Source organism: Bicyclus anynana, chromosome 8 (genome assembly GCF_947172395.1).
Source record: "Bicyclus anynana chromosome 8, ilBicAnyn1.1, whole genome shotgun sequence".
Taxonomy (NCBI): domain Eukaryota; kingdom Metazoa; phylum Arthropoda; class Insecta; order Lepidoptera; family Nymphalidae; genus Bicyclus; species Bicyclus anynana.
The window spans coordinates 4,824,832-4,847,668 of NC_069090.1; the positions used below are offsets into that span (position 1 = coordinate 4,824,832).

Consider the following 22,837-nt stretch of genomic DNA (forward strand, 5'->3'; position numbering starts at 1 on the left):
GCTTAGACAGACACTTCGAGTTTATTTATGAGTAGGTATCTATTGAATGTTGATGTTTGGCTTAAATTAGGGTGTCCACGTGGAAATTACTGTTTGTAAAAAATAACTATTCTTTTTTGTATTACATATCATTGTTATGATTTAATTCCTAATATTCTTTGAAGATATTTAAAGATTTAATGACCTAATATTCTTTGTAATTTTTTCAAGGTACGTAGGGTAAGATCAAGGTAAATATTACCTATGTGTTTTTTTTCGTCGTCTTTCAAATAGTATGTATACGTATTCCTTAATTGTTATTTATTTAAATTGTTATTAATAGTCGAATGATACCAATTTTAAATATTAACCTTAATCTAACCTAATTTAACCTTACATTTCAGCTGATAGACGTCCACTGCTGGACATAGGCCTCTTGCATGGACCTCTAAGAAACAATGAAATGAAATGAAATGAAATGAAAATATACTACACCACAAAGAAACATACAATACAGAAAAATAATGGAAAAAAAGAAACAACAGTCTCGAGCCGCCAGCATCCAGTGGCTCCCTGCAACCCGCTTGATATCCTCGGTCCACCTAGTGGGGGGTCGACCAACGCTTCCCGGTGCGGGGTCTTATGAGTACCTATTTCAATAACGACTTATTTTCCTATTTACGTAGGTCGACATAGCCATGATTTAATCATTCATGATTAATCCTTTATGTTTGACTGTTGGTTGAATTTACACAAATAATTAGTATTTTGCTATTTATTTTATTCGAATGTAGCGGATCATAATTACAAGGCAAATTCTTCTGTGAATAATTCTAAAGTGTTTTTCAGATAGCATGGGTACGGTAACAGTTGCCTGTATGACGTTCATAATACGTACTAATATCGTGAATCGCGGCAAACTTTCAAGAGTGAATTGAACTGTCACCCGCACCATCCTACATGCAACGAACTGTAGTGTTATATTTATATGGTAACACACACAAGCCTACTGAGTATTGACCATAAGTGCAGAGAGAAAACTGAAGCCGGAAGGGCATTCGACACTTTGTCTATTTAGATGAGATAAGTTGATTGTTAAAGCGAATCGTTTCGTTTGTTGCGGGTCGCCTGGGGGTCTAACATGGGACCAACGACATTATCTCATGAAGGCAAATCGACCAATAACATCGAACCTAAAACACCTTTCTCTCTTTCGTCCCAACGCAACGAAAGCGAAGCAGTATACTTTACTTTTGGTCACGATGTGCATTTTTCATTCATGCAAATCGCGGCCAAACACGACCAGTTAGAGTGGTTAGTAGTAACCAAACCTTTATGGTTTGGTTACTACTAACCAAACCGAATAATTTAACAAACGTGTAAGATTGGACCAACTGTATGCTCGTTAACCTTTGTTGAGAGTGTCTCGGTCAAGGTTTTGGTATACCTAATGTTTATCCACCTGCCACCTGGTAATACTTACTACATTCACACTTATTACATAATCTTTTGGAAACGCCGCTTCAACGCTTGATGACAATATGCGATTATATCTTCCGTAAGCAATGTATGCTTGTGAAGTTTTCTTTTTTAGTTGTTATATAATTGAGAATGAGTTGACAGTCAACGACCGGGTTCAACTCATTCTCCAATCTCCATCTCTCAATTCGCGATGACGTTTATACGCAAAACCGGCGACGCACGGTGTACCGGCAAAAATCTGGCCAATCGCAGCACAAATCGCAGACACACCTCCGTGGGATTTATAATTGGAACGGTGTGCGCGCGCAGTCAGTTCAGTTGCGGCTCGCGGTATCGAACGCCGGTGCGTCTGTGTTGAGCTGTCGCCTGTCGGTGTGTGAGCCAGACAGTTGTCAGTTGCCACCGGCGGCGGATACGCGTGTGACCCGAGTGTACAGTGCGCGGAGCTCCAACCATGGCTCTGCTTCGTCGGCTGGCTGTGAACGCGCCCCGAGGCGTCCGGATGCTGTCGGCTTCCCCGCCGACCCGCGACGATCTCGACCTAACCTTCAACAGCCCAAAAGACGCGTTCAAAAGCAAAAAAACCAGCGAACTAGTCCGGGCATACCTCGTCTACCAAATATGCTCGTTCAACTGGATCGTCGAGAACAACGACATGGTGAGTGAATCGATAAACAGCTGAAGTCTTATGTAATGACTAGAAGAGCCGGCTTCTGTTGCGTTCGGAACTCACTAAAATTAACTAAGACGGCAGTCCTTGAAATTAATTCGGCGACGTTGACTGATGTCTCGAGGTCTGAATGCACGTGCTTCGGCACGGTTCTATTGTTTCTGTGTAGGTAATCTCGGCTGTAATGTCCACGCTTTGAATTTCCATTGCCATTCTTTCAATGGATTACTTTGAAAGACCGGTTACGTCACAAGCAGCTCGGCTCGATGGTCCGTACGATACTTTTGTGAACACTGAACATTGCGACTGCGTGTCTCATACAAAAAGTTCTCCTCAAATACAATTCCAGCGGACTGGAAAGGAACCGGTATTTTAATCTAGTGCTCAAAATGGCATGAATGAAAAATGGATTTTCTTGTTAGTAGGAACAGACAGCGCATGCGTTGTTTGTGGGTTGAGTAGAATGTAACTTAGGGTTAAAACTGCCCTCTACTTGTCTGTTACTTATATAATCATCGACGTTTACGACACTCCTGATTGATATGTTAACTTACAGTTACTTCAGTTTCGATTTTTGTTTTAAAAACTTAAATCACTACCTTCAATGAATACAAAAATATTTAATGAAGGTAGATTCACATTTTATATTTAAATTTTTAAAGTTTATATTTTACTGTAGGTATGTCTGTTTGAGGTATCGTAGTTGGATTGAATTCAACGAATTTTCGATAAAATGCTTATATCAAAATTTTTAATTAATTAATTTATTTATTTCGTCCACTAGTGATTGTTACGGTATTTACATACTTAATTACACTCCAAAAAATAAATACAAGTCTCTGTACAATTAAATTAAAGTAGACACGGCATGCTTATTTCCGTAATATTAAAATCCGTTTAAAGATTACATAAAATCAGTTTACATAAAAAAAATACAATTTACATTTAACAAAAAAAAGAAACATTTTACAAACACTATTTATTTTTTTAATAAGGATTTTGAAACAGTTTTTTTCTACTATTAAATAGGTACTAAAAAAGTTGCGATTTTCATATATGACAAATGACGTTAAAATAGCAAGGACTTTTCCTAAAAACATCGAAACGCATGGTGTGTCTAGTACCTTTGAAAATTGGAGTAATTTTTGTAAAGTTGTAAGAGTAAAGTTAAGTAATCTCTAGATCTACTCAACCGATTTTGAAAATTCTTTTACCAATAGAAAGCTACGTGTGTGTGTGATAAGCTATATTTTGTCCGCGTATTCCCACGCGTGTAAAACGCACATTGTCGGTGTATTGTCGGTGTAAACACAACCGATCTTCATCTTGCAAATCTTGCAACCTTTTCTCATCAGCTTTCAATCACACCCATAGTATTTTGAAGACCTATGCAACACCACCCTACGTGATGGAGGAGAAAAAAATCACTTTACTCACGTAGAGAAGATATAACAACCCTAAAAAAAATTATTCAATAATTATTTTTACGACGTTGTCAGCATGTTTAATGGACATAACTATGCTTAATTACAATTTTCTATTACTACCTAATAGTCTCTTAGCTAATCCGCGGACGAACAGACGGACATGGCGACTGGGGTTCCGTGTTGACTACAGAACCCTAATAAAGGCTTTTGCGTCAGAGGTTAGTAACATGAGGAGAGCACGTACTTTATTCAACACTCAGCTATGGAGACGTTATCGGTTATTACCACTTAAGGAAAAGGAAAATGCGTGGATTTTCCTATTATATGTTCTGTTGGTAATGCAGGACGGAAATTAATGACAGGAAGGATATTAAGGAAAACATTGAGATAAACTTTACCAAATGTCCAAACCGTAGTGAACGAAATAACATAAACTAAGCAGGTACCTACGTAATTGATGTGTTTTAAATAATTGGATTTTTTTAGCAATCTAATCCAAATCGGTTGATTACTGCATTTTCTTTAGTTAGCAAACTGTAGGGTAGGTACTATTCCAGATTGTATCCATGCCAAATTTCACCAAAATACGTTTAGCTTTTGTAAAGCTGGGCATAATTGCTCTCTTCCTACGTACACCATCTATTTCTGAACTAGATGCCATGTTATTAAGATTCATTGAGAATAAAGGTAAATAAGAAAGTAGTTAGATCTAGATAGGCTCACTACTACTATCTAGTAGAGGTATTCTCGCAAAAGATTACCAACAACGCTCAACATATAGATTAAGTAAATAAATAATGAGCAAAAGTAGAAAATATGAAAATTCGAGAAAAATCCAACTTTACCCGGAAAACGCTAATTACATGCATTTGTTATTGTAATGTTAATAGGGTGTCACTCCAGTTAAAGATGCTTGATGTCGAGCGAGTTTGTGCTAGCGAGCGAGCTAGCTGAATGAAGCTACTTAAACTAATGTGTATTTTATAATTTTTTTCTCAAACATGCTTGGAAATTTGAACATTATTTTGATAATATTCTTCGAGATAAATCAAACTTGCTATACTGGTCGAGCAGCAATAGTTGTAAGAAAATCCATATCTGTTGTGTCAAGCGGCTAAATAAGTTACTATGTAAAATCATATTTGTAATTGGAAACCTTCGAAGATTGGTGTGTGAAGATGAGTATTTTATGGTGATCAAAACCGTAATATATGCTAACACATAGTTAACTTACGCATTTTGTGAAATAATAAGATCCGAATTAGAAACAACCTTCACCTATATGCTTAATAGATAATATGAAGTAATTTATCAAGTATCAAAGTTTAGTAATTTGAATCCTCTTCCTCTACTATCTATACTAATATTATAAAGTTGAAGAGTTACTTTGGTTGAACGCCCTAATCTCAGGAACTTCTGGTCCGATTTGAAAAATTCTTTTAGTTAGATAGCCCATTTATCGAAGAAGGTTATATCATTATATTATCCTCGTATTTCTACGGGAACGGGAACCACGCGGATGATATCCGATATCACACAACTTGGGAACTTGAAGCTTGGGATTTCCATTAAACGAAGAGTACTACCTACGCTACTAAAGTAAACGCTACGGTGTTCAAAAAATCGCTCGCTACGCATAGAAGCGCACCTTTAGTGGGCAAAGAGCATTAAATTACGCTACTACTACTAAATATTCACTATCAAGCTGTTGTGTGATAAGTAGATAAATACCCACTATTATGTCAACTTTGTAGTGGATCTGATTCATTCAACTGTTTCTTATCACTTGCTACGCAAAGATAGCATTTATTCATTACAATGCAAGTGGGTATTACGTTCGTATACGTATGTACTTACGTACCTACTAGCTCTTAGTCTGCCTTATATCTAACTTTTACACTATATTTATTAGCATATTTACGTGTGTTTGTGTAATTAGTAACAGCTTATTACTACGTTTTTTAATATCATCCTTAGTCGAGGGCCAGGCTCCTAAATTTTAGAAACGATTTGGAACTCATCCCACCACGCTATTCCTAAATAAGAGAGTGGATTTGGAGCTTAAACTCACCACACTACTCCATTGTGGGTTGGCGGGCTATGTGAGCTTTGTTAAAACCATCAAGCAGCGGAATATATCGTACGTAGGGCATATTTTGCGACACAATAGATACCGTTTGCTTCAAACCATGATGATGGGCAATATTGCAGGCAAAAGAGGAGTAGGAAGAAGAAAGAAGTCCTGGCTGCGAAACATAAGGGAGTGGACTGGGCATAAAGACAGTCGAAGAACTTTTCCTTCTAGCCATGGACAAGGTTAAGTTTAGAAAGCTGACCGCCGACTTTTGGTAATGGAGAGGCACTCTAAGAAGAAGAAGGGCTATGTGACTATCACTAACAGATAATAAGAATAATAATAAATAATAAGACACGAGGGTGTAACACATGACTAATATTCTTTATATCGTTTCACCCTTCTTTAATATAAATATGCGAGTTATAAATATGCCAAGATCTTAATCTATAGAAGGGGTGGGTTCATTATATTACAAATCTACATTTGTCAGTCTACCTGCCATCGTTACTCGGTTACGACTATATTTACGACCAATAACGAATAAGCCGAATGATTATCATAAAACTTAAAATATTGAGGCAGTAGTTATAGATATTTAGGTACGTAGTTTTAATATTATTGTAAAACTTTATAAAATTGAATGAATAAAACTTGCAATAAAAAAAAAAAAAAAATAGTGAGGCCATAAAAAGTCTATCTAAAACCTATAATTTGTACGAACTTTTATATCAATTTAATTAGATTTTATTTAAAATTCTACAGATCCCTTTTTTCGTTTCTGCTGCTTGCTCGGCAACGATTTCATCTGATGTTAAGTGACGATGCACGAGAATACCACGAGATTTTTTCCAACTTCTGGGCCAATTAGACCGACTGTGTTACGTTCGATTGAACTGATATTCGGTAATACGAGTAGGTACTTGCTTCGGGTACCATATAATTATATGGTATATATGGTACCATAGAACTGGCAATGATGAAGAACTGGGAAGATTACCATAGGAATTGCTTAATCTATAATATAAAAATGAATCGCAAAATGCGTTGGTAAGCGCATAACTCAACAACGTGCAACGCCCAGACCAATTTGGTGAATTCTTTTTTTAAAATGTTCGTTGAAGTTCTAAAGTGTTTTTACGGCGAGAAAATTAAAAAAAAAAAATTATATTTCCATACAAACGATTCGTAATAATTTTAATTTTAATATGTATGGGTAGGGGTAGTGTAGGAGTAGGGTAGGGGTAGGATAGGGGTAGGGTAGGTAAGAGTATGGAAGAAGTACACAAAAGTCAAAGCTTGCGAAGCTTGACTGGGTCCGCTAGTACAAGATAAGCTCAACTTGTTAGTTAGTCTTATTTGTATTGTTATTTTAGAGCATACAAATAGATTGTTTTTTTTTAAATATTAATTAATTCTTCTAACACTTCGGTAGTATGCCAACTACGGCTTAATTCTTTTGCCAGATCTAAATTCATCTATACTTATAATAAAACTGTAGCAGATCTACTTCTGAACATTGAAGATATTTTGAAAATTTTTGTTGGGGGTCATTATATAATCGACTAGCTGACGCCGCGCGGTTTCACCCGCGTGGTTCCCGTTCCCGTAGGAATACGGAGGTAATATGTAGCCTTCCTCGATCAATGGGCTATCTAACACTGAAAGAATTTTTAAAATCGAACCAGTTCTTCCTGAGATTAGCGCGTTCAATTAAACATACAAACAAACTCTTCAGCTTTATAATATTAGTATAGATACTGAAGCTAAAAACATTTTTTTTCGATTTTTTACTACTGATGAATTAATTAATTAAAATGCAACTTTTACTGGGTTTGAGACCATAATATGGAGAAGGTTATAGGATACTTTTTATTGCGAAAATAAAATAAGAAGGGGGTAAAATAGGGGTTGAAAGTTTGTATGGAAAGTCCTTCATTTTTAGAGTTACAGTTTTAAAAGTTTGTTCATAAATCATTAAAAAAATACGAAATATAATGTAATTCAAAAATTTTTAAAATCCAACCTAAAGTGGTGAAATAGGACTTGAAAGTTTACATTGATTTCCACGCGGACGAAGTCGCGGGCTTCCGCTAGTCGCTAATAAAGGCGATTGTAAAATCTACATCCGTATTTATACTTAACTAGCGGACCCGGTCAAACTTCGCTTGACTTATGCACTTCTTCCCTACCCCTATCCTACATTATCCTACACCTACCCCTACCCTACCCCTACCCTATCCTACCCTACTCATATCCTACTCCGAACAAAGCCTTTTTTTGTTTTCATATATTAGATAGATATACTCGTAAATATAGATTTTCTGTATTTTTTTTAAAGAATATTTGCCATATTTCTTATAATATGACTAATATTCCTATTCTCCTCCAACTAGTCGGGAAAGACTGTGCTAGGAGTGAGAACGACAATAGACCAACGGGATGAGGATTGAACCACCACCCCTCGGTGATGAATCCAACCGCTCTTACCGTTGAGCTATTGTCTCGGATTTGCATCTGATGCAGTACCGAATCTATATTTAGTCCCCATGACGCTTTAGTAACTGCAAGTTTTTGCATCCCGGGCTCCACTACTATAACTAGGTAGGTACGTAGATTAGTCAAAGAAGCGCCTAGATATGCAGGGGACTGGATCAACTTGTAAATCAATGCCATTGAATGGTCTAATTTTTTTGTCTTTGGTTCTTTGCAGTTCATTCGCCTCTAATTTGTTAGTAAAAAGTAAATTTTACTGTTAGGTATACCTCTAATAGACATTAGGTCAACCGGATCTTTCCTAACGGACTATTATTTTAGGTATGCAGCAATTTTCTTGAAATTATGAAATTTTCATAATTCATAAATAAGTTTTTTTTTATTCATTACATATTAGCCCTTGACAATCTCACCTGATGGTAAGTGATGATGCAATTTAAGATGGAAGCGGGCTAACTTGAGAAGGATGATATCCACACCCCTTTCGGTTTCTACACAACATCGTACCGGAACTAAATCACTTGGCGGTACGTCCTTGTCGGTAGGGTGGTAACTAGCCACGGCCGAAGCCTCCCACCAGCCAGACCTAGACCAACTAAGAAAATCTCAATCGGCCCAGCCGGAGATCGAACCCAGGACTTTTGTAAATCCACCGCGCACACCACTGCGCCACGGAGGCCGTCAAAGTGATACTCAGTGAACTTTTGTAGGTTTTTAATCCAACTGTTACTATTAAGTGTGTTTGTTTTTGTGTTTTAATTTACATAATATGTATATTACTAAGAATAAATACTACTCGTAGGTTCATAGTAAATGTAACACACGTAAAACTGTCCGCATTTTATTTATCTTTTATAGTAGATTTTGACAACAATTTGTAGTAGTAAGAGAGACGCGAATATCTTAGCATTCCATGGATTCAATTCATCCAGGGCAGGGTCCATCGCAGGGTCCATCGTGTCGCAGACAGAATAACTCCGAGCAGAGCCCGGGTTTTGTGACCCGGGTGTAGGGTGAAGGAGTTCCTTGTACAGTAGAACATGACATGTCAACATACACCTTTTCCTGTGCTGACCAGCAATATTCGGCAAGATCCCGCTAGAGCAGCTTCAAGCAAAGGCCTATAAGCAACTTATAGAGAGATTATAAGCAAATATCATTAGCAGCCTAGTCTTTCAATTGCATGCCACTTCTACCGTATTTAAACTACTCGTACTTAGCAATTTTTAGTTTGTTCATTTGTTGGATCATAAGCCTGTCCGACAGGCTAATTCCTTAAGAGCGAGTCGGTATGATATAGATAAAATTCGAAGCTCAAACGAGACGCCAAATTATGACTTTCACGTGAGTGAAAAGCACGGAGCGATTGACGCGCGACGCAAATTTTATGACGTGAGCGCCAAAACCATTTTTACCTAATTGCAAGTAAATTAAACAACATAACGAAAAACAAAATGGCCATGTTCAAGATATATACCTAATTTTCTATACAAAACAAAAATTTGAGAAAATAAGTTTGCTTTTTCTGAGATTGAAAGCAAAATGTGAGCAAAACATGTATTTTTCAATAAAATAAACTATTGAGAAAAGTTTTACAAATTGTGTATTTTGTATAGTCATAACGAACCTAACACTTTGGAATATCATTTACCCAAATATCAGGCTCCTAACTTTTCCAGAATCTGAGATTCAGAACCATTTGTAACCATCAAATTACATATTGCACACTCTTAACCTTGATGTATAATAATATTAATACTACAACTACTTTATGAAATATACATCAAAAACCAAAGTTCTATAAATACAAATTAAATGGAAAAACAAGCAACAGGTTTGGTGTAACGGCGGCCTTATCTCTACAGTGATATATTATACGAAATTGAGATTTTTTGTAACAAATGTTAACCGGAGTATACTGATTCGTGGATATCATACAGTAGGTCGGAAGATGACATTTCTCAGTAATTGATTTGATGTTTATAGGTTGTTATTAAAGACCAAATTAGAGGTAGATGAGGTGGTTTGCGCGAGTGAGAAAACGCGCGAAGTATCTTGACGCCTTATCTGGTCAGACTTTAAACCATAATACTTTTTTTGTGTAGATGTTGATAATAATTCTGTTCGTTTACGTAAAAAGTAAATCCTGTTCCGAGAAACGTCCTGACAAAGTTGCCAGGTAAGAATCAAGAAACAAAGATGTTTTTATGTAACGTTCAAAGCTTATCAGTATTAGTATAAAACACGAAATCATGGGAATACCTTAACAAATAGAACCCAATTAGGATGTTTCTGCTTCAAACTACCTTCATCCTCTTACGTCTGAGATAGCTGCTCGGAGTATGTTGCTATGACTAATTCTTTGTGATAAATTGATAACACTATCACAGTTGTAAATAGAAGCAGACTTGTGACTTAGACGAAGGTCGGACTTTGTTTGCACATTTTTTTTTTCTATTTTAGTCAGGTGCTTAATTTATGTCTACTAATAAAACTATAGCAGGTCCAATTCTGTACATTGAAGATATTTTGATTTTTTTTAATAACCCCCGACGCAAAATGAGGGCTATATTTATATTTATAAGTTTGACGTGTCTGTCTGTCTGTCAGTCTGTCTGTAGCACCATTGCTCCCGAATGTATAAAGCGATTTCAATTTAGTTTATTTAGTGTTCTTAAACATGTCTGATGAAAATCGGCTGTGCCGTTTAAAAGTTGTGGGGGGTGAAAGTGGGGAAAAATAACCGAATGTCCACAAATCGAGTGGGGTGTCAAATGAAAGCGCACTGAAAGATAATATTGATGACTTGATCGAAAGTCTAAGTAATAATTTCATGACTTTTGGGGATTTTTCAAAATTTTCAATTTTGTATTATTATTAGAGAGCATTGCATAATCTGCTACTGCTTCAATACTGCTGTGTAATCCTACATAAATGGGATACTATTACACCAATCTGCTCGATTCTTTTGGGAGAGGGGATTAAAGATTTAATGAGTTTAGATATTTTTAATATTCATCTAACAGGGCAACTTTTCCCAGGATATTTAGAAATACTTATCGTTCGTTATCAACCCATATTCGGCTCACTGGTGAGCTGGAGTTCTCTCAGAACGAGAGGAGTTAGGCCAATAGTCCACAACGCTGGCCCAATGCGGAGTGACAGACTTCACACACGCAAAAAATTAAGAAAATTCTCTGGTATGCAGGTTTCCTTATGATGTTTTCCTTCACCGTTTGAGACACGTGATATTTAATTTCTTAAAATGCACACAACTGAAAAGTTAGAGGTGCATGCCCCGGACCGGATTCGAACCCACAACCTGTGGAACACAGTTAACATAAGGTTACCATTTTCTTTGGAGAAAATTGCTAATTTTCACCAGTGAAACGTTAATAGGTCGATCGTCTTCAAAATGCAAATATAAAGTCGTAATGTTATTATGTAAACGGAATTTTCCGGCAAACGAGTTTTAGATATTATTTTCACGGCTAAATCAGGTATCTCGAACGTGATCGAATAGCAAATGCAAATTTAACCTACCTGTACCTAGGTAAGTTTTTCTGAACTGGTGATAACTGGTTTAGGAGCTAGTGTCCTATCATTGAACAAAAAAAGTGTCTATGTGTGTGTCTCAGTTTCAACGCGAGACTGGAATTCACTCATCAAGTAGTACAATAAAATACTTACATTTTGTAAGTCGTTGGAGGGGAATTGGAATATTGGTCATATTTAAAATAAAAAAAAGGTAGTGATGGCAAATATTCTTTAAAAAAAATTATAAAACAATTTTATAGACATGCAAGGGACGTTGCACCGACAAATGTAACCCTCTTTGGCAGTGGCGTGCACTTCATAGATCCAAAAATGCACTGCCGGCTTTTAGGCAAATAAAAATTTTAATAAGAACGTTATTAACATCAGAAATATACAGTGTAAACTCCATATAACGTCACTTGATTTAAGAGCGCGCAGCGCGTCGGTACGATATGGATACAATTCGAAGCGCAAGCGAGACGCCGAATTATGACTTTCGCGTGAGTGAAAAGCACGGAGCGATTGACGCGCGACGCAAATTTTATGACGCGCCAAAACCATTTTTACCTAGTTGCAATTAAACAACATAACGAAAAACAAAATGGCCATGTTCAAGATATATACCTAATTTTGTATACAAAACAAAAATTTGAGAAAATAAGTTTGCTTTTTCTGAGATTGAAAGCAAAATGTGAGCAAAACATGTATTTTTCAATAAAATAAACTATCGAGAAAAGTTTTACAAATTGTATATTTTGTATAGTCATAACGAAGCTAACACTTTGAAATATCATTTACCCAAATATCAGGCTCCTAACTTTTCCAGAATCTGAGATCCAGAACCATTTGTAACCACCAAATTACATATTGCACACTCGTAACGCTAAATTCCCTTTCTACAATTTGTTTACAAATTGGGATTGTATGTGTACACTGTTGTTGACCATGACTAATAAGTAGAAGTCATGGACTTAATATGTTATCATATTATTAGTTGCTCACAAACTTTAAAATAGTAAACATGGTTAGCAAAAGAAAGTCACTGTGTGTTGACGAAAAAGTTTTACTTGTACATTTTTCTTCTTTCCATATAAAAACCACTCTCTATACCGCTATGAAGTACAGTCCTTTTGTGACGTTATATAGAGTTTACACTGTATATATCAATCAAGGTCAATTTAAATCGGGCGGACTTTGAAAATGTTTTGACTTATGTGTGATCATTATATTTTCCCGCTCGTCCCACAAGTGCTTGTATAGTCGGGATACCCGAAGCAATTGCTTAAATAGCTTATAGGCTAATCCAAGACTGATGTCATCATATCAGCCGATGGACGTCCCCTGCAGGACGTAGGCCTTTTGTAGAGACATCAAAAAATCACGATCCTGAGCCGTCTGTATTCAGCGAATCCCTACGACTCGCTTGATGTCGTCAGTCCACCTGGTGGAGGGTCGACCAATACTGCGCTTTCTAGTGCGGGGTCGCCATTCCAGCACCTTGAGACCCCAACGTCCATCGGCTCTTCGAACTATGTGCCCCGCCTTTAGCTATTCACCTTCGCGACTCGTACTATAGATAATAATTTGTTTTGTTATATTTACAAGTACAACATTATTTACAGACGTTATCAGATCAGCTGTTACGATAGAACGACTATTACGATTAAATATATTACAGTCATATTTTGGTAGCTTATCCTGACAAGCAGTTAACAAAGATATTTTATCTATACTATCTTTTAATATATGCATCTACCGCATTCGTATGACCTAAAAGACTTATAATATTTTGGCCCAGACCTACCCATTGAGAGTACATAAATAGAGCCAGCTAGGTACTCGTGCCTATGATTTTCCCTATATAGTCCAAGTATAGAGTCATCATTATCAACCCATATTCGGCTCACTGCTGAGCTCGAGTCTCCTCTCGGAATGAGAGGGGTTAGCCCCACGTTGGCCCAATGCGAATTGGCAGACTTCACACACGCAGAGAATTAAGATATTTCTCTGGTAATGTATGAGATGTTTTTCCTTCATCGTTTGAGAATCGTGATATTTAATTTCTTAAAATGCACATAACTGAAAGTTGAAGGTGCATGCCCCGGATCGGATTCGAACCCACAGCCTCCGGAATTGGAGGCCGAGGTCATATCCACTAGGCTATCACGGCTCAAGTTAAGTTTAGAGAGCGTCCAGGTAAAAATGTAAGACTGATGACAGTTCCTACTATAAGATTCTGTTTTGTTTCTTATATATAGATTATTATATATATCATTAACATTCCATATTCGTCAGCTGTTGAGCACGAGTCTCTTCTCAGAATGAGAAGGTTTAGGACATTAGTCCAACCACGCTGGCCCAATGCGGATTGGCAGACTTCACATAGGTACAAAGAGAAAGAAATCTCTCAGGTTTGCAGATTTTATGAAAAGCCTTGATAGCACAGTGGATATTATCTCTGCCTTTGATTAGGAGGGCGTAAGTTTGAATCGTTTCGTGGCATGTACTTCCAACTTCTCAGTTAAATGGATTTTAAGAAATTACCTAATTAATTACCACGTTCTTCAAACGGTAAAGGAAAAAAAGACTAATACCTATACGTATGTATAAAAATCATAAATGTCAATAAAAAAATTTTAATAAAAAAAATTCAACCGACTTCCAACTTAAAAATTAACCTAAACTAAAAAGCAAAAAATAACATCTTACCTATGTGCTACCTTCTGATCAGTTTGAAGGCGGTGCCAAGCCAGTGATGTTTTAATTCAAGCCGTTTAAATTGCACAATTTCTGTGGTTCTTTCAGAAAGGGCTTTAATTAAAACATGACACTGGATTGGCACCGCCTTCAAACTGATCAGAAGGTAGCACATAGGTAAGATGTTATTTTTTGCTTTTTAGTTTAGGTTAATTTTTAAGTTGGAAGTCGGTTGAATTTTTTTTATTAAAATTTTTATTTTTTAATTTTTAGTGTCCGCACACCTACTGAGTGTGAACAAACCTACTGACTGTCTGACTGTCCTCCGTCTTCATCACCAGACCCCCTATGCAGTCACAATCCATATGGGTGGAAAATTCTCATCAATATAAAATTTATGAAGTCCAAACACAAGGTAGCTACTGTGAACCGTCGAGGAGTTCCCTTAACTCTCCTTCATCTTCATCACCAGACCTCTAATACAGTTACAACCTATTCAGGTGGAAAGTTCTCATCAATACAAAATTATCAAGTCAAAACACAAGGTAGCTACTGTGAACCGTCGAGGAGTTCCCTTAACTATCCTTCGTCTTCATCACCAGACCCCTAATACAGTCACAACCCATCTAGGTGGAAAGTTCTCATCAATACAAATTTATCAAATCCAAACACAAGGTAGCTACTGTGAACCGTCGAGGAGTTCTCTTCACTGTCCTTCGTCTTCATCATCAGACCCTTAATACAGTCACAACCCATCTAGGTGGAAAGTTCTCATCAATACAAATAAATTAAGCCCAAACAAAAGGTACCTGCTGTAAATCGTTGACGAGTTCCATCGTCTGTGTATCGGCTCCATCATCAGACCAACTCCAGACCTTCATAAAATTGTAGTGGTTTAAAATACCTTATGGAAACACTAACAAACGCACTAGCCGTCTTTACGATTTTCGAAAGTTCCCCTCGATTTCTCCAGGATGCCATCATCAGATCCTGACATGAAAAAAATGGGACCACCCTGGAATCAAACCCTTCAAAACAAAAAAAGAATTTTCAAAATCGGTCCACAAATGACGGAATTATCGCTGGACATACATAAAAAAAAAAAAAAAAAAAAAAAAACATACATACAGCCGAACGTAGAACCTCCTCCTTTTTGGAAGTCGGTTAAAAAGAGTTCCGTACTTAGGATCATTTTATATATCTTACTATTATAAGTTACTTTCTTGTACTTCAAAACAATTATAATACCTTTTTGTGTGACAAATAAACGATTTATTTATTTATTTATTTAAGTACGTTTCTAATTTAAAAAACACGGTCGACATGCCTAAGTTCTAAATTCTAAAATCTACGGATCTTACGCTTCTTGGTTTAGAAGTTGCTTGAGAAAGGCCAAGTTACATACATTTTAGCTAATTATTGAAATAGCTTGGCTGATAATACTAGGTAGGTACACTTAAAATTCCTCTATACACAACGTACCCACATACAAGTCTATTGGCAGGAAACTCTAGTAGTTCTCGAAATTTTTGCCAAATTTTAAAACATACCATTAACAATACACTATTGGCAGCCTCCTCTGTCGTTACCCGCTGTGAGAGCGGTGACATTCAAGCCAAGATAGCAGACGAAATATTCATTATCTTACGTAAACGCATTAGTCATTCTGATATTATCGTCAATGTCAAAAAAAAGCATACATACAGTCGAACGTAGAACCTCCTCCTTTTTGAAAGTCGGTTAAAAATGGGATACTAACTAAGGACTATAAGGTGCATTTCGCAGTCCTGTTTTAGACTAAAAGGCGGATACAAGGACAACAGGGCGACAGCAGGGCTAGCACGGGCAAGGGAGAAATTTATCCACGGGGAGAGGATAAAACGTTTATCCCCCACACTCGTTTTATCCACTCACCGCGCATGGGCACGTCGGTGGATATAATATCCCCGGTGGATAAACGGAGGGAAAGACTTGTCAACCCATTTGTATATATCTTATAAATTGGCATTAGGTATATTAATAGTCCGAAATAAACGTAATTTGGTTTTTTTGTGCATATTATTTATCTGTTTTCTGTTGGCATTGTTTTGTTTGGTGATTGTTTTTTGCGGTGGTTTGTAGTAGGTATCTATAGTATCTATCATACTACCCGGACCCGGTCAAGCTTCGTTTTGACATAAGTGCACTTGTTCTCTATCCCTACTCTACCCTTCTTTACCTCGACCCCTACCCTACCCCTGCCCTACCCCTACCCTACCCCTACCCTACCCCTACCCCTACCCTACCCCTACCCTACCCCTGCCCTACCCTACCCCCCCTACCCCTCCCCTCCCCCCTCCCTCACCCCTACACCAACCCTACCCCCCACCCCCCCTACCCCACCCCTACTGTACTGTATTTGTCTTTCCCTTGTGGCCATGCTATGACGGGTGGATTTATATCCTTAGTCAGTGGATATAATGGGTGGATAAAAATTTTATCCCTTGCCCATGCTAGCCCGGCAGGAGGGTTTTAGCCGGTTATGTAACTGAAAAAATAATGAAAAAATAATTTCGCAGTCCACTGTAACTGCAGACTTATTTCTAAATTATTTTAAGTCCAACTCTATGTCAGGAAAGGTCTTGTGTTTTTATTGTTTCCAAAAAGTCTCTAAAATTTTTCGGAGACGTTGGGCTATTGCTAGGTCGGCGGTGGAAAAGCTAAAAAATGCTACTGAAAAATATGGAAAGATAAGAGGATCATCAAAACCACTAAAGTTCGAGTCTTGATGAGGTGTCTTGTCTTTCCTATCTTTCTCTACGATACTAAAACCTGGTATCTGCGACTTGCGATATTTGTAAGATGTGGTGCTGGAAGCGCCTAAAGGACCTTTGGACAGTCTCCAGAATCAATTATTGCATCCTGCAAGAACTTAAGATAAAAGAAACTTTTTATCGGCTTTAACTTTTTTTGTCAACTGTACGAATTCTGAAGTTCCTCGGCCACATGTCTAGAAATGAGTCCTCGATTGTGCGATTAGTAATGCAGGGCCAGGTTGAAAGAAAAACGTCCAAAGGGAGGTTTCCTACTCCATGGACGGACCTATAGAAGGCGGCAACCCAAAACACAATAGCCATGTGTTCCCGCAATCAACCGCCTAAAGTGGAGGAACATGGCTTCACGCATCGTAGAAAGTTAGAAACCATGACCACTTTGCCAAAAATGTACAACTAAGAAGAAATACCACATCTGCAGACATTCAGAGAACATGACTGTGGTGGCTTTTTAATTTTTCTACACTTCACAATCAAATATAGTCAATTCACACTGTGTTAGTTAGATTTGCAGTTTGTCCGATGTCACCTTCTCACGTTTTGATTGATTAGCATTTTCAGCAAGATAACATTTTCTTTAGCGTCACACAAATTTTAGTCATATTTTCCACCTATCGATCTTTAACTGGAAAATTCCCATTACTTTACTAAAAATAAAATATCAATACATACTTAGAATATATTTTATTTTACCGGAAAAATCCCACGAGATGTGAGAAAAAACTGAATTTCACGCAGACGGATTTGCGGACGTCCGCTAGTAGACGTATACTAATATTTTGACTGTTTGTTTTTACACATTAAAAAGGTGAAACCAAAAAAAAAATCTTTCGCAATTATTCTCTACGGTCGTTCTTTCATTTCTGAATATCGTGGTCCCAACCTCTTGCGGGTCTATGCCTTCCACCGGCTTCTCTTGGTGGCCATTTTTGCTAGCGTGTAGAAATTACACAAGTACAATCTTTCATTATTCCTGATGAACATAGGCTATATTTTATCCCCATATTCCCACGGTAACGGGAACTACGATGGAGAAACTGCGGGACGTCTGCTAGTTAGCTAGCAAAGATTATGCGTCTTTCGGAAATAGATTGACTATGAGAAGAAATACTACAGCATACGTGCTGAACTTTGTCAAATAGGTATTCGTACGTTGATCCCAATCAGGAATAACGTCGACGTTGGCGTCAGTATTCAGTCGTCACATTAGCTGTACATTGGTTCCGACCAGCGAGAGTGTTCTAATAATAGAAACACTTTGGAGTTCTCTGTGTTATACACTACTATCTCTCCGCCGCGCCGGTTTCAGCACCTTCTGAAAAATTACTGATAGCTTATGCCCACATTTTGTCTTCTCCCGGATCTATACCGAATCGATTTTCAAAAGATTTTCTTTTGACAATTTAACTTAGATATCCACGTTATTTGTGAGTGTCATAGGCTATATTTTATACCCATATTTCTACGGGAACGTTAACTACGCGGATGAAACTATAGATTTACGAGTCGGTACAGGTGAAACCGTGGGGTGGCTCAGGCAGCTGCCACCGTGGCTGCTATCTATACTAATATTATAATGAAGTAAAAGTGAGGTGATCTACTCGTACAGAGTAGTTTTGAAAATTCGTTTACCAATCGAAAATCACGTTATTTGTGAGTGGCATAGGCTATATTTTATCCCCTTATCCCTACGGGAGCGGGAACTACGCGTGTGATACTGCAAGGAGTTTGCTTGTCATTATAATGAATGTTTTTCACAATGTTGAATTTTAACTTGTGTATATTGAATGAATGCATAATAGCAACCTGTTTCGGCTCATTGTTGAGCACGAGTCTTCTCTTAGAACGATAGAGGTTTGGCCAAAAGTTCACCACGCTGGATAAGCAGACTTAGAGAATTAAAAATTATCAGGTATGCAGGTTTAATTACGATGTTTTTTCTTCACCGTATGAGACACGTGATATTTAATTTCATAAAATGCACATAAGTAAAACGTTTGAGATTCATGCCCTCGAACCTACGGTCTCCGAATCGAAGGCAGAGGTCATATCCACTGGGCTATCAGGGCTCTGACATAACTTGTATTATCTATACTCCATACTAATATATAAAGCTAAAGAGTTTGTTTGATTGAACGCGCTAATGTCAGGAACTACTGGTCCGATTTCTTTCAGTGTTAAATAGCCCATTTATCAAGGAAGGCTATATATTATACCCGTACTCTACAGGAATAGGAACCACGCGGGTGAAGCCGCGCGTCGTCAGCTGGTTATAACATAAACAGACAAAACAAATTCAGTTGCTAACCTCCTTCTTTATTGTCGGTTAAAAATATATCATTTATGTAATTTTTTGTTGTATACAGTTGATGAAGAGGTTGCGACAGGTAGTGGGGAAAAAGCTGTTCGAAGTTATCATGAAAGCCACCTTCTACGGGCAGTTCGTGGCCGGTGAGGACCAGAACAACATCAAACCCACCATTGAGAGGTACGAATACTCTGACTATAGCTTGCCAACTTCTTTCGTAACACTCCCAATAGTCCGCGCGGGCCGGGGGGCGTGTAGCGATGAATGAAAAACCCACGACTGATGCATCTCACTTCACCGCACGCACGATTTCACAGCCACGCAGTCTTTCCCTCCGACGCCCGCATATCATTGGAGTGACATCAACTTGCGAGACTATAGCAAATATTTGTATATAAATTGAATTTAATCAAAATTGATATCAGTCTACTAGCAGACGGCGCGACTTCATCCGCCCTTAGACCTCCTTAATCCGGTTCTGTCGCAAAATCCGTTCTTAGCGGACGTCTACTAAATATTAGCTACCTCCCTGCTAAATTTCACATTTCTACGTCAAGCTATTTTCGATATTTCGTGGTTTCGTTTTTATATATTTAGATTTTAACAGCCAGACTTCTTAATCGTTCACTCTTGGCAGAGTGGTCGTGATTGCAGTGATGAGCGACGCCTTCTGTTCAATGCTCGTCCAATTTTGGCGATTGGCTGCATTGCGAGTACACTCCACCACGGATGAATGTGTAGCAGCCTTGACTAAATACGTCCAGCGGGTTGGAGATCGGCCACTGGATCTTTTGCATTGGACTTGCTCTGGCCACTACCAACCGCTGAATTGAATCGTGAATTAACAATTAGGTAAATTCATTAACAATCAGCTGTTAATAAGAAAGACTGTCTGACATATAGCTCGTGTTAAGGATCACGACCCTTAGTAATAAGGAATACGACGCAAGGAGGAGGAGAATAAAGAAAAATCGTGATCCGAAACCACATATCGTCGGTCTAGATGTGATAGCTCGTAAGTGCAAACTGACGAACTTTACAGGAGAGACAAGAAACATCTTTTAGGTATCACTAAAAGTCGTTTTATGCGACCAAAAACGTTTTTTAATGTACGTACTACAAGATATTCACGGGCTACCACCGGAAAAGCTGTTTGAAGCTTTCTGCACCAAAATCAATTTTTACCAAAAATTGTTAGTTACGAGGTATCACATCTAGACCGACGATATGCTAACCACCGGACCAACTAACCTCTGTAATATTTGGTGTTGGTTCTATCTTTATCAGGTTTCAGTTGAAATCTAAATTTTAAATCACCGTTTCCAGGTTACGCTCCTTTGGTGTTAAGTCAATCCTGGATTATTCCGTCGAGGAAGACATTACTCAAGAGGAGGCTGAGAAACGCGAAGTCAGGTAAGGAAAATTCATTTTTGAAAATTCATGCGAAATCAATTAATTATCTTTCGAATATCGTTCATCTTCTTTAATCTCTTATCCTCCATAGACAGTTGGATATTTGCTGAGTTTTTTTCATTTTTTGTTTTTTTTTTTTAATTTGTTGTTATTTTACAATAATATTAAAACTACGTACCTTTTGCAGAGTTTGTGTATATACTTATCGCTTTGTTATCAGCCGATCTCTCTAATTTAGCTTACGCTTTTCCTATCTCAATATAGTACTATATAACTCCGCAGTATAACCCGCGTAGTTCCCATTACCGTGAGAATACAGGGATAAAATACATAGAATTTGTTATATGATAGTGTAGCTTTCTATTGCTGAAAGAATTTTTCAAATCGGTCCAGTAGTTTTGCGTTTATTCGGTACATACAAAAATACAATTTTTTCATCTTTATAATATTAGAAAGGAAACATTAAGAAGAGGTCTTCATTCTTCCGAAAAAGTGAAGGCATTTTTTTCTAATGTTACACTCTCTTTCTTTGCGTATACTTTACTTATTAATGTCACAGAAAACATATGGACAAGTATGTCATAAATATTATAACGTAAACATTTATTTGGCAGTTCCAAATAGCTCTGTCTAGGTTCTATTATACTGCGTGTTTTTTTTTTGTAGTAAAAATTACGAGTTGTATCGATTTGTTGTTTTAAAGATTCTTACGTGATTCTAAGTGCGAGTTTCGGATTCACTCTATCATTCTCTTACTGTAGTATCGTGTTAGACAGAGAGAGATAGAGGTGAATCCGAAACTCGCACTTGCGAGATATATAAAACATCGTTACAGAATAGCTCTGCTGATCCTTATTCTAGTTTCCACACATGGCTAGTTCGTCATATCGGATAATACAATGTTATCTAGGCGCGGCAACCTACTTAGGCTAACAATAGATCAAGATTCAATCAGCTCATCTCTTTTGCATTAAAGGTACCGACATAGATTAGGTACGTAGGTAGGTACTGGATATTAGACATCTAGAATATCTCTCAGCAGTCGTTCCTTAGAAGCCGCGATAGCCCAATGGATATGACATCTGCCTCCGATTCCGAAGGGCGTTGGTTCGAATCTGTTTCGGGGTATGCACCTCAAACTAACTTTTCAGTTGTGTGCATTTTAAGAAATTATATATCTCGTGTTTCAAACAGTGAGGGAAAAACATCGTGAGGAAACCTGCATACCAGAGATTTTTTTTTTAATTCTCTGCGTGTATGAAGTCTGCCAATCCACATTGGGCCAACATTTCCCTTTACTTCTCTGCTCCTAACAGACAAAAATTTTACTGATTGCATTTTTGGCAACAGTATCGATCACTAATTTCTCCCTGATAGTTATTTTAGAAATATATTTCATGTACAGAATTGACCACTCTACAGATTTATTGTACGTATAGAAGATGTATGTACTCGTATATCAAAGTTTCATCCAAATCAGTACAATAGTTCAGCCTTGATTAAGCAACAGACAGACAGACTTACTTTCGCATGGATTCGTTAGTAACGTACTATGAGATTCGGATATATACCGACTCGCATAAAGGATAAACTGAACCGAGAAACTTGACCTTCTATCAGTTCGGCAAGGCTCCGGTTCAAGGCTATTATTAGCTTCGTCATTATCACTGCCCTAGTAATCGTATGGATTCATTCACCAGAAAGCAATTGTTTTATTTTGTACGAAAATAGCATCTAGCATGCACGAGTTTTTAACCCCCCATATAAAAACGTGGGGTGTTATAATTTTGACGTGTGTGTAACTCTGTTTGTCTATCTACGTGCTCTTGTGGATTTGAAATGGATGAACTGATTTTCATTTAGTTGCTTTTGTTTGAGATATTTTTTATACGAGAGAGATAGATTTTAGGCTTTGCTTGATGATAATTCAGCCGTTTAATA

The 22,837-nt window shown here is 37.5% G+C and overlaps 1 protein-coding gene across 2 annotated transcripts in view; it reads left to right on the plus strand.

Annotated features, from left to right (window-relative positions):
- The first annotated feature begins 1,761 nt into the window (after window positions 1-1,761).
- Window positions 1,762-22,837, plus strand: part of LOC112042801 (proline dehydrogenase 1, mitochondrial) — a 40,550-nt gene continuing 19,474 nt past the window's right edge. For both annotated transcript variants that reach the window (XM_024077966.2, XM_024077968.2), the window contains exons 1-3: window positions 1,762-2,119; window positions 19,542-19,663; window positions 20,810-20,896. In XM_024077966.2, coding sequence (XP_023933734.1) covers window positions 1,916-2,119; window positions 19,542-19,663; window positions 20,810-20,896 — 413 coding nt within the window. In that variant the 5' untranslated portion in view covers window positions 1,762-1,915. The remainder of the gene's footprint in view (window positions 2,120-19,541; window positions 19,664-20,809; window positions 20,897-22,837) is intronic.